This window comes from Chrysemys picta, chromosome 2 (assembly GCF_011386835.1).
Source record: "Chrysemys picta bellii isolate R12L10 chromosome 2, ASM1138683v2, whole genome shotgun sequence".
In the NCBI taxonomy this organism is placed as follows: Eukaryota; Metazoa; Chordata; order Testudines; family Emydidae; genus Chrysemys; species Chrysemys picta.
In genome coordinates, this window is record NC_088792.1 from 54882144 (window position 1) to 54894900 (window position 12757).

Consider the following 12757-nt stretch of genomic DNA (forward strand, 5'->3'; position numbering starts at 1 on the left):
CATAGCAGGTGGAAGTGTTAGACCTGCTGCCCACTGGGACAAGCCTTCACTTCCATCAGGGGTGACATGCAGCTCAGGAGGTGGGAGGGCTCTCCTTTGAAAGAGGGGATAGAGGAGGAGAAGAAGGATGACTAGGGACAGAAGGGGGGGTTACTAGGCAGAGGATGAGAGCAGGAAAGTGTTTGACTCCCATCCCTTAAGTATAAGTGTGAAGATCCATCATTTTTCTCAAGTTTATAATTAATTTAGATTGCAGGGGATAGTTTTAAATGTTAAATCAATAGCAATTGATTATTGACATCCTACTAAGTGAGGGTTAAAATCTCTCGATGTAATTACTTAGTTGAAATCTTCTTAAATACATATTAAATAATCAATTATTCTATAACTTTCTTTCATTAAGCTAAAAGAGTTCCATCTACTTGCAATGACTGTAATATTTAAATGCTAATTGCTTTCAACATATATATGCTAAAGCTTAATATGTAAAACAATATTTAGCATAATTTGAAGCATTTTCCAGTGTAACCATATTTTTAGACACTAGATGGCACTACAATCCACATTACACTAAAGAGAGAGACTGAAACTTTAGTTACCACCACGTATTTCCATCAGTGTCTCTTTGCCATATTAGAGTCGTTGGGGCAGATTTTTAAAGTGTGGCCTCTCTTTTTGCACCTGCAGATAATTGCCATGATTTTGAATCCACAAGTGACCGGTCCAGTTGATTTCATTCCGTTGTCTCACTCTCTGACTACACCTGCCTGTCCAGTAGTGAGACATCGAAATGGGATAGTGCCCACCATTGCTGCCACCTGCAACACTGTGGGAGCAAAAGGAAGGCCAGGCTGAGGCTGGCCTGAAAGGGAGCTCTTTATCTCTGGGGGGATCAAAATGTTTCTCCAGTTTGTTAAAATGATTGCTTTGGGTTGGACTAGGGAGCCGGCGCTCAGGGCGAGGGCAGCATGCGGAGCCTCCCTGGCCGCCCATGTGCCTAGGGACCACAAGGACCTGGCAGCCGCTTCCGGGAGCCCGTGGAGCCAGATCAGACAGGGAGCCTGCCTTAGCCCTGGGCCCCCACTGTGCTGCCGACTGGACTTTTAACGGACCAGTCGGCAGTGCCAACCGGAGCTGCCAGGGTCCCTTTTTGACTGGGCATTCCAGTTGAAACCCGGACGCCTGGCCTGGCAACCTTAGGTGGGACTGCAGTCCTACAATCCAGCCAGAGTAAGGGGTGCACTCAGGGCCGGCTCTAGCATTTTTGCCGTCCCAAGCAGGAGAAAAAAAAAAAAAAGCTGCAATCGCGATCGGCGTCCGCTCTACCGCCACTTCATTCTACGGCGGTAATTCGGCTGCAGATCCTTCGTTCCGAGAGGGAGTGACGGCCCCGCCGCCGAATTGCTGCCGAACGGCCGAACGTGCCGCCCCCCTCTTCATTGACCGCCCCAGGCACCTGCTTGCTATTCTGGTGCCTGGAGCCGGCCCTGGGTGCACTGTCCCAATTGGAGGGTAGGAATACCGTCACAATCTGCTTCTTGCTTCCCCCGTGCTCCTAGCTCTTTTGTTAGCACAGATTACTCCTGCCTCTCCACCTGCTCCGATGCACTCACTGATATGCCAAGGCTCTTCCCATTCCCCATCCTTGCCTGTCCTCTCCCCACTCACCTGCACAGGAGAAGCAGCAGGAGCCTGACAGTGGCTCTGCTCCTCCTCTGCTCAAGCTTGTGTGCTGTGGGTAGCCCACACAGGGTAATAAGTCATTCCTTTGCGCTGGCTTGAAGCCACGCACCCTATCCAGCAGACAGTTCTCAGCCACTCAGTGCATCAGCATGCACCCGTCTCACCCAAGCTCCTCACCAACACCTCACAGGCTCTGCTCCTCCCAGAGTCCGCGTGCCAGGCTCCTCAGCAGCTGCCAGCTCTTCCTCATCTGCCTTTTCTCCAGCAGACAGTGCTGAGCAGTTTGCTTCTTTGCTGCTGCTGGAGGCAGTGATCAGGGTTGTGCTGGGCTGGTATTGAGGCTCTTTCTCTCTCTCCCTCTCTCAGTTGAACACTCCCTTCTCTGGCCCTCGGTTCCTTTTCTTGGATGAGGGGAAGCCATTGTCATGGGGAAGGGAGGGAATCTGACATCTGGCCCAAAAGGCAGAGAACCCAGCTAGAAGGCAGATGTACCAGGGCTCAAAGCAGAAGTCTCAGGTCAAAAACCAGAGGTTAGGGAGCTCGGTTTCTGTGTATGTTTCAGTCTCTAAGGGAATGTGTCAGACTTGCTCATGGGCATATAAGCGCCCTCTGCTGGCTAAGCTGGTTGCTGTGCACGTTCAGGACACCAAGTAGAAGTATGTGTTTCTGGCATCTGAAATAATGAGTTTTCTTTCCCATGCCAGCTATATTAAGTGGTCTTCTTTGCTGTTTTCTCTCCCCTCATCTCCCTCTTCTCTTCTGTAGTGCTCTTTTTTAAAGAAAGATTTTAGCCAATTCTCTGTTATCTCTTTTCTTCTCTCCTTTCTTCTCATCTATCCTCCATCATGCATTCCTCTGATACATATGTGGTACTTGATACATATGTGGTATACTTCAAATCATGCTTAAAGTATGCTGCTCTTGTATACTGCAAGGAAAACAGAACAAAGTCTCTGGGCAGAATGTAGCCTTTAGTTGTCATCTTTTTGTTTCCTCCAGAGTGAAGAAATAGAGAATTCTGCTGTACAATAATAAAGAAATATGTTATTTTTATATTAAGATGCCCTGAAAATTAGAGGCATTTGCCAGTTCAGTTTTAAATACCGTCTTTTCCCATATACACTAGAAGCTTATATTATCAGCCTAGTTATCCATCACCTGGTGGATTTATGCTCCCTTTTTCATCCTCATGCAGACATACAGACCTAGCAATAATGGTTATGATGAAAAACCTGTTTTTCCTACTTCATTTAAATACAAATCCCCTAAACTTCAGAACCAGAGTCTTCCAGGAGAATTAAATGCCTACATAAAACCTCTGTAAAGAGGCAATGTTTTTTCAAAAAGGAACAGTTTTCTTATTAAAGTAAATGGCAACCATCAGAGTTTTAATCCCTTAGAAACTAAATGTACAAGTCCCAATCTCAATGTTCTGTAAGAAATATTAGTCTGTGTGTATGAGTGTTAGTATGAGTGACAAAACAGCTTATGAATGCTGCAGCTACAGTGCCTCTGAAATTATGGATGCTTAACTTAGCTGAGGCAGCTTGCCATTAGTAATTCTTCCTGACCTACTTACCGTGTTAGATATCATCACCTTGGTCTTCAGCCATGCCAAAAGTAATGTAAAATCCTTTAATTTGTTTTCCTTTGTTTGTACAGATCCGGGTCTCCCAAGGAAAAGAACCTGCACATTTGCTGAGTTTGTTCAAAGACAAACCACTCATTGTCTACAAGGATGGAACATCCAAGAAAGGAGGTCAGAAACCTGCTCCCCCCACGCGTCTCTTTCAAATTCGCAGGAACCTGGCGTCCATCACCAGGATTGTGGAGGTAAGAATCAGCTGTTCAGTAAAATATTCCCCATGTAACAAAGTACAGTTGGAATGAGCACCAGAGTGGCAAGCGTCAGTTAAAATCACTTCTCTTTGATGGTTATAGTATGAGTAGGAACGTAGGAGCTCGCATTCTGGATTGGATCAGGTGCCATTCCAGGTCTAGTCCAGTATGACATCTCTGACAGTGGCCAGTACTAGATTCTTCAGAGGAAGTTGCAAGAAACCCCATAGTGGATAATTAAAGAATAAGCTGAGCGTATGGAAAGTTTCTTGCTAACCAGAACACAGACCTGAAGAAGAGCTTTGTGTAAACTGGAAAGCTCACTTCTCTCACCAACAGAAGTTGATCCAATAAAAGATATTACCAAATCCACCTTGTCTTCCTAACCCTAGGCAGCTAGTTAAACTTCTTCTCTCAGGCCAATTATCAATTTTAAGTGAAATACTAAGGGTACATCTAGGCTGGAGCTGGAGGTGTAATTTTCAGTTTGGGTAGCATATGCATGCTAATTTTGATCAAACTAGTGCACTAAAAATAGCAGTGTAGCTGCAGCAGGTCAGGCTAGCTGCCCACGTACAAACTTAGGGTCTTGGATAGGATCATACTCGGGTGGTTAGCCTTTGCCACCGTGGCTACACTGCTATTTTTAGTGCACTGGATAAAAACTAGTGTTCTTCTGTCTGCCTGGGATGGAAGTTACAGCTGCAGCTCCAGTGTAGGCGTGCCCCAAGCTAGTGCAGTGTAAATCTAGAGAAACTCCACAGCAGACAGTGCAGTTACTCTGGATTTACACCAGTATTACAGGTGTACATCAGTGTGCAGAAAGGTGAATGTGTGGGTTATTTAAAAATCAGAAGAATGAAACAATCTCACTCTTGCTCTAGGTTGATGTTGACGCAACTTCACTGAACTCCAATGATGTTTTCGTTTTGAAACTGCCAACAAACTCTGGCTACACCTGGGTCGGAAAAGGAGCAAGCAGAGAAGAGGAAAAAGGAGCTCACTATGTAGCCAGCATTCTGAAATGTCAAACCACTAGGATTGAGGAAAGCCAGGAACCAGGTTAGTACTGGGCGATCTGGCTGCTCAGTGGGACTGAGGCTGCACAATACTAGACAGGATTGGGTCCCAAATGTGCATACAAATGGTTTTTTTGCAAATACACATTTTTGTGGCCAAACCAGTTACACTCCCCTTTCTTTGAAAATCTGGCTGTATTTTGCAAAAAGGATATTTGTCCCGAATCTGAGCATTTTTACAAGTGGTGCTATCCTATAGAAGTCAATTGAGTTGCAGTGGGTGCAACTGAATTTAGCCCTTTCCACATACTGAGTGACTAAAACAAATAGAGAGAGAGAAAGAGCAAGGTGTGATTATGTGTAATCACAAGAATATCTGCATTGGCTTTTATAAACAATGGGAAGAATAGAACTATTAAAGAAAAACTTACACATTATGGGCCAGGCAAAGGGAATACTGTATTGTTTGGGGATTTTTGAAACAATATCCATCAAGTTAAAGAAGAAAACATAAAACTCAATGCCAAGTAGATTATATCATGTATATTCCAGAGGAATTCTGGAGAGCCCTTGGAGGTAAGAAAAAATACCAGACTTCAGCACAGCTGCTAACTGAGTCTGAAGACCACCCTCCTCGTCTCTATGGCTGTTCCAATAAGACTGGCAGGTTTATTGTAAGTATATGATGGATACTTTCCTCTCTGATAATTTTGTACTCTGACATATTGGGCAACAATAGACACTAAATGAAACACCACCTGAGGCCTCCATTGACACAGCAGGGTACCTTTGTGAATTGCTAGTCTACTATCCCACTGCTTACCAAGCAGCACAAGATAACAATGGTGTAAAGTGTCTGGACTAGTCCTGTAGGGATACAAACCTGTGACTGCTGGAGGGAAATAAAAGTTCAAGACTATTTCCTTCTCATTTTATTATATGCAGATCAATGTGATGGGAGAAAAAAAAGTTTGATGGAAAAGATGAATGTGTCAAAACCAGACTTGCACATTAGTAGGTTTTTTTAAGAATTCAAAATCATGGCCTACATTACTGTTCTCTGTAGAAGTGGTGATGGTGGTGGCAGGTGGAAAGCTAGAGGGGATGAGCAGTGCTCTGAAGACATAGGCAGACACAGGCATGAATGCCTTAGGAAGTTCTGGGGAGAACCCTGCTTCTGAAGGAAGTAGCTTGTACTCCTACTAGTGTCTGCTACCTGCAACTAGAAGGTGCACTGATAGGTAAGGCCCCAACCAAACCCTCCATGTTTTCATGGAGCCCTGGAGAATTGCCAGATATGCTAGCTGAGCCCACAGCCAGTTGTTCAAGAAAATGCTAGGTCTATATCATGCCTGGGCCCTTCAAGTGTTGCTGGTGGTGGTGGGGAAAGGGAAGGTTCCTTGAACCCTCATTAACCCACAGTGCTGGAGGCAGATGGAAGTTTCCCTGTAATTGTGCCTTTAAGGTTCTGAGTATTGAGGGAGGTGAGGGGGCACGCTTCCCCAGCAGGCATTTCCAGAGCCGGTTTGTGTGACTGAAGCACCACGCTTGGCAAGGAGGCACTTTCTCTTGGGCGAACACTGCTGACTAGCATGGAGGGAGTGGAGCTTCTCCCTACTCATGTCCCTTGCAGAAAGGTCCCATCCAATTTAAAAGAGATGAAACCGATAAAGTTCTTAGAAAAGTACTAAGATTTTATAAAATGTAATGTAGAGGTATGTCTTTCCTGCGGCCTTTTCAAACCCTCCCATGGAAATCCACAGGGGAATAGAATTTGCCATAAAGGTCTACAAGATTGTTTAAAAAAAAAAAAAAAAAAAAACTATATCCAAAGTTATCACTTTCTATTAAATTCCATAAGACTTGGCCTCACTTTAGTGCTCACCTTCCCATGTCTTTGCACTCAGGACAGCACAAGGAGCCAATCATTCCCAGCTCCTGCACATGCTCACAAAAGAGAAGAGGGAGAGAAGGTTCTTTGCACCTTCTGCCCCCTCCTCACCTCAGCATTGCCCCAGGCCAAGCACAGACAAGCCTTTCAATCACATCAAACAAAGGCAGCCTGACCACTAGCTGAACTGTTACCTATCCTGCTTGATACAAACCAAAATGGAACTGCTTTCCTACTTGCCTTTAACACATCTGAAGAAGTTAGCCTCTGATTCTCTTGAGGTCCAACTCTGAATTCCTTAGTCAAGCAAAAGGTCCCATTTTTTTAAGTCAGTGGGAGTTTTGCCATTTCAGGACTGAGCCCATGGACTGCACATCAAAACTATTGCCTTCCTTCACTTAATCGGTGTTATGGTACCTGGTAAATGTTAATGCCCATGAACATACAAGCTGAAAGTTTGGCTCTGTCCAGGCATTTAGTGTAGGTAGGCACTAAGCGGATTTCCCTACTCCTGTCCACCAGTGCATCTCAGTCCCGATTTACAACACTCACTGCTACCATTTCAAATCTGTGCCTCTCCTGAGTACAGACTCCCAATTGTGCCAAACTGAAAGATGGGTTTATGATATGGCCAGATGTCTGATTTGCTTCCACCAATCTACTGCATTTCACTCATAGATCAACATCAGTTTTGAACCTGCTTCTGCAGAAGGAAAAAAAAAAAAAGCAAACGCATGACTGTTTTTAGATTCATCCATTTTAAAATTCTCATCTTTTTCCAAACTCAAGCATGACAATCTTGAATGGGCCTACAATACCAATTTTATTATCCATTTTAGATTGAGGAGGTCCCAGGAGAATTCACTCAGGATGATTTAGCTGAAGATGATGTCATGTTGTTAGATACTTGGGAGCAGGTAAGCTATGTACTTAATGCTTTATGTGGTGACAAAAAGGATTTACTCCTAACAACAATTTACGGATGGACAACCAGCGAGACGACAGTAAGAGAATTATCATAAAAGCAGAGGAGTGATGATAATTACCTACAAAAAGTACGTTTTGAGGCTAGAAGGGATTTTGCTTTCTTGAAATTATAACTGAGGAAGAAAATAGAGCTATGTTTTCTCTTGAGCTATTTGACATGCACGTATGAATATCCACTATATTTTCAAACCATCATGCAAGATTATGGTTGCATTTCCCATTAATGCTAATGGAAGCTACTTGACTATAAGCCACCACAGTGCAATGCAAATCAGCCCAACAATGTTTTGGAGAATTCTGTTTGTCTTCAAAATTCTTGTACAAAAACCTTTCCAAACCTACAGGAGCCTCCAGAAGAACATAGCAGTATGTGGCAGAAAAAGCACATGAGTAGAGAATGGGCCAAATCGTAGGCTCCTGCTGAGCACCTCTGCAAACTGGCCTTCTTCAGGGGAACTTCACAGGGATTAGAGAAAACAGAAGCTCGCTCCTTTCCGCCAGCTTGTGGGAGACCAGCACAGTTGCTCAGCAGCTATTATTGCAACCGAAGGGCGGCATCCACCCAAAACAAATAGGGTTGGCTTCTAGATCCATTATGCCCATACACCCTAACCCCAATCCACACTGCTATATAGAGTTGTTATGGAGCACTTTTTCACAGTATATAGGGAGTGAGGCATTGCCTGCATTGCAGAACCAAGGCTGGATTTGGCCCAACAAACATAAAAACTAAAGATGTTTCTCATATTTTTTTAATCACACACTGATTACTCTGATTACTAGTAACACATGCAAAACACATTACCCTGGTTTGTGACCTATACAAGCTGGGGGGAGGAGGGGATTTCAGCCTGGGTTATAAATAATGAGCCTGATTCTCCTATTCCTTCCATAGGTGTAAAGTAAGTGTACAGTGCTACCCAGAATCCTTTTTTATTCTGTTTTTCACCCACTCTGCATGATTATACCAGGTGCAAGGCAGAGGAGAATCAGGCCCAACATTTTTAGCTTAACCTGAAAAAAATTGCAGTGCCAAACACTAAGACAAATCTATGACGAGGAAGGGTCTAACAAATGTCCCTGGAATTATAGGATTTAGCACTGAACTTGCAAATGTCCAGGATGTGGAGGGATTTTTGAAGCATAGAACTATGTCTGTAGAAAACTTGTGTCTTTAAATATGATGGGCAAGATTCTGATCTCATTTACCCTAGTGTAACTCTGGAGTTACTGCATTGATGGCTGCTTTTTCTCCTAATGGAGTCAATGGAATTACTCTAGATTTCAATGGTGCAAATAAGATCAGAATCTGAGCCAATCCCTATAACAATATGACAACTAAACTTTTAAATCTTCTATTTACAGGTCTTTGTCTGGATTGGTAAAGATGCTAATGAAACTGAGCGAAATGAATCTGTGAAATCTGGTAAGAAATGTGTTTGACAAAATCTGATTGAAATGGATTCAGCAGCGATTAAAGAAATGAATGAAGAGGAGATGTGAAATGGTCAACACTCTAATTATATTAAGCATGGTGTTTAAAAGAGTTAGTGAGCTTGAGTAGCAATTACTGCTGAAGATTCCATGATTAGGTTATTCCCTCTTTATATGCCATTTTAAACAATGCAAAAACTCAACTCTTTTCTTCTTAAATGTAACTTTCTATAAAGAATGAAATTCATCAACATGGTGTTACTAGGCAGCAAAATATCGTTAAAAAGTATAAAGGACCCGTGTCTGTAGAACCTGCCCAGGGAGTTTTGTATGTGGAGTGTCTGTAGAATTTGACCCTAAACCATTTATAGCCAGAGAAATAAATAAAGCTTCTAAGTCTGCTCATTGTCGCCCTTCTCTAATTCTGTCATAATGGGCTAAATTCTGCTCCCAGAATTTACATGGGTGCAAATCTGTTGTGTGCCTAAACTACTTGAACAGTCTGAAATCCAATTTTTTTAAATGTCCCTCTATTGTAAAACGTGCCAGCAGTGATGTGAATTAACCCATCCTAGCTATCATACTAAGATTTATATTGAAAATGCTGGCACACCCTCACCTCCCTGCAGACATAGTTACCTAGCTTGTTTTCAGACATTTACTAGCATCACTTAGTGATACCAAGGCAAACCATTGGATTCAGTCATAGGGCTCTTCCTTAAAAAAACCATGAGTGAAGCATCTACATTCCAGCAGCAGTACCTGAGGCCTTCACTCATTCCAGAGCTAAAGAGCTATTACATGGTAGGACCCAAATGACATGGGCAAAGACCACTGTGCCTGTATCTTGTTTTTTTTTTGTTTTTTTGTTTTTAAACTGACATCTGAGCTGACAATTCTGAAAATTTGACTGGCAGCTGAGGGAAAGCAATAATAATTTGATCATTTGATGTAATTAAGCTGAATCAGTATAATAACCGCCTGGTTTATTTTGCTGAGGATTTTAATTATTTTTCTCTTGGTGAATGAACTAATATTTTCCATGTTTTACTGTTATCTCTTTAGCCAAACGCTATATTGAGACAGATCCTTCTGGAAGAGACAAGGGGACTCCACTTGTTATTGTGAAGCAAGGATATGAACCCCCAACATTCACAGGCTGGTTCCTGGGCTGGGATTACAACAAATGGAAAAACTGATCCATCGGTGAAGGCCTCTGCTACAAACAGAATGCAATCAGAGCACAACTATTCTCTAGCATTCTTAAGCATTAGCTTGTAAAACAATATTGATGCAGCTGTTGTCACCCATTCCCCAGCGTTCGTATATTTCTCTGAGTAAACTAGCATGTCTTAGCTTTGGAAAGGTTAAATGAGATGATAAAGTAATAACATAATTTCTTGGTGGCGGGTTAGGTTTTTTACACAGTATCTATGTGGAGTGATACCATTGGTTTGGTTCTAAAATGCCTTTTTCTAAACAAAAACTGTAGATCAGTTACACATTAATATACAATTTACAAGCTAACATTCATCAGTGGGCCAAATTCTGATTTTTACACCAGCATAAGTGAGAGCAGAATTTGGCCCAACCAGGACCCATTGAAGTTAAGGGGAAAGAATCCCAGCAGCAGGATTGGGCCCTAATTTACCTAAAGTGTCAAAATCCTGCAGTCCTTACTAGTACGAAACTTCCATTGCAGTCTGACTCAGGAGTGGGAGCTCTGTCCTGCTGGGTGCGGCTGAGGATTCCGAGAGAGCCAATGTGAAAATGGTACTTTGTTACATGTGGTCCAGGAAATGGATATAATCTGAGTGGAGAAGACGCTATAGGCTTGAATGAATGTGATGTGAACATATACCATCATGAGGCCCGGCACAGTTGGCTGTGACAGACACTGTTACTATAGAGCCCTCAGACACATACTGGTTGTATGTTATTCCTGTTCTCAGATTCCTCTGACTCAGGGGTGGGCAAACTTTTTGGCCTGAGGGCCACATTGGGGTTCCGAAACTGTAGGGAATGCTGTGCCTCCCTAAACAGCCAGGCCGCTGCCCCCCATCCGCCCCCTCCCACTTCTCACCCCCTGACTGCCCCCCTCAGAACCCGCGACCATCCAACCCCCCCTGCTCCTTGTCCCCTGACCGCCCCCTCCTGGGACCCCTGCCCCTAACTGCTCCCCCCCCCCCCCGGACTCCCATGCCTATCAAACCATCCCCTGCTCTCTGTCCCCTGACTGTCCTGACCCCTGGCCACATCCCCACTCCCCGCCCCCTTACCATGCTGCTCAGAGCACCGTGCTGCTCAGAGCACCAGGACTGGCAGCCGCACCGCCCGGCCGGAACCAGCCACACCGCTGTGCAGTCTAGAGCACCGGGGCAGGCCGGCGGCTTTTGCAGCCACGCTGCCCGGCAGGAGCTCACAGCCCCATCGATCAGAGAGCTGGCGGCATGGCGAGTTGAGGCTGCAGGTGTGGGGAGACAGCAGGGGAGGGGCCGGGGGCTAGCCTCCCCAGCTGGGGAGCTCAAGGGCTGGGCAGGACGGTCCCACGGGCCAGATGTGGCCCGCGGGCCGTAGTTTGCCCACATTTGCTCTAACTGCTGCTCTTAAACACACTTAAGTGAGCTATTGCTCCTGAATGGCAGCAGGAGTCAACTGGCACCTTTAAAAATGGATCAACACACATCATTTCATTCACCGGACTGTAAGCACACACTGCAGATCCCAGCCACAAGTTACCTCAGGCTGCACCAGTCTCATTTTTTCCCCTACTCATCAGTGCTCAGTTCTGTGCAAGTGTAGAGATTTGCTCATATGGCCAAACATGTTGCATGTTTTTCCTCAATGGGCAGAAGACTGGAACTCTTCACACATGTGCTGAGCAGACTTTGAATGTGCTGTGCCAATGCTTAGGGGAACCTCAGCACTGAGCATCCTGGGAAGATGGAGCTCTGAGTAAGCACTGTAGAACCTGGCCCAGGGTCTCTCTCAAAAATTGCAAAGAATCACATAGTCATTCTGGTGTAAAGAATGCAGATTATTTTTATTCTTGTGAGTTTAGAAAAACACTTTCAAACAGTGTGTGTGTTTGTGGTTTAACCACAAAACTTGCCGTAAAATTAGCAGGGACCATTCCGCTTCAAACCCTTTGCAATGCTTTGAACATTTACCCCGTAGCATTCATTTTAATGCCAATGTGTACAACAGTAAATCATATGGACTCCGGGCCAATGTGGATTTTTAAATAAGGAATTCTGATTGTGTTTTTTAATTGTACTTTTAAATGAGTTTGAAAATGGAATTTTAAAATTGCTTTTTATATTTTTTCTACATGGCTAATGGTGAATTTGAAGCTCAGTAAAGCCAAAGGAGTGAAAACAGTCTCAACTGCATTAGTCAATATTATTGAACGAAGTTGCACAGCTGGGTAACTGACAGTTTAAGAACCAGGGAATACTGCACCATATTAAAATATAAGAATCTAATTCTATTTTTCAAGGGTTGGGAGGGTGAAGAGGGTAAATTTTGAGAGTTTGTTAGCTTTAAGTGTTTGTTTAAATCTATATTAATGCAACTTGGCTGTATTTGGATGTGTCATTTCATGTAAAAAAAAATTACAAAACACAGTATTATAACTATTTGTGGAAAGATGATTTTTTTTCTCCTGAAACATTCTTGTTTATTTTGTGTTCCCACTGATCTTTAAAATAATGGCAAACACTCACTTCCTTGTTAGGGGGACAATTTAATTAGCCAGTAATTAATCCTCTATGCCAATTTACACCCACAGAAAGTTGACCCATCATATCAGCTCATCCAGCGACATTACAAAGTTATACGAAACATGCTTTGACTAACGTATGAGCAGCCAAGAAGTGCATGCTTATCAGCATATTATTTCATC

General features: G+C 43.6%; 1 protein-coding gene across 2 annotated transcripts in view; it reads left to right on the plus strand.

Annotated features, from left to right (window-relative positions):
- Positions 1–12488, plus strand: part of SCIN (scinderin) — a 94360-nt gene extending 81872 nt beyond the window's left edge. For both annotated transcript variants that reach the window (XM_005300581.4, XM_065583174.1), the window contains 6 exons: positions 3346–3516; positions 4407–4584; positions 5094–5215; positions 7272–7349; positions 8785–8845; positions 9919–12488. In XM_005300581.4, the coding sequence (XP_005300638.1) occupies positions 3346–3516; positions 4407–4584; positions 5094–5215; positions 7272–7349; positions 8785–8845; positions 9919–10052 (744 nt within the window). In that variant the 3' untranslated portion in view covers positions 10053–12488. The remainder of the gene's footprint in view (positions 1–3345; positions 3517–4406; positions 4585–5093; positions 5216–7271; positions 7350–8784; positions 8846–9918) is intronic.
- Positions 12489–12757: the final 269 nt, after the last annotated feature.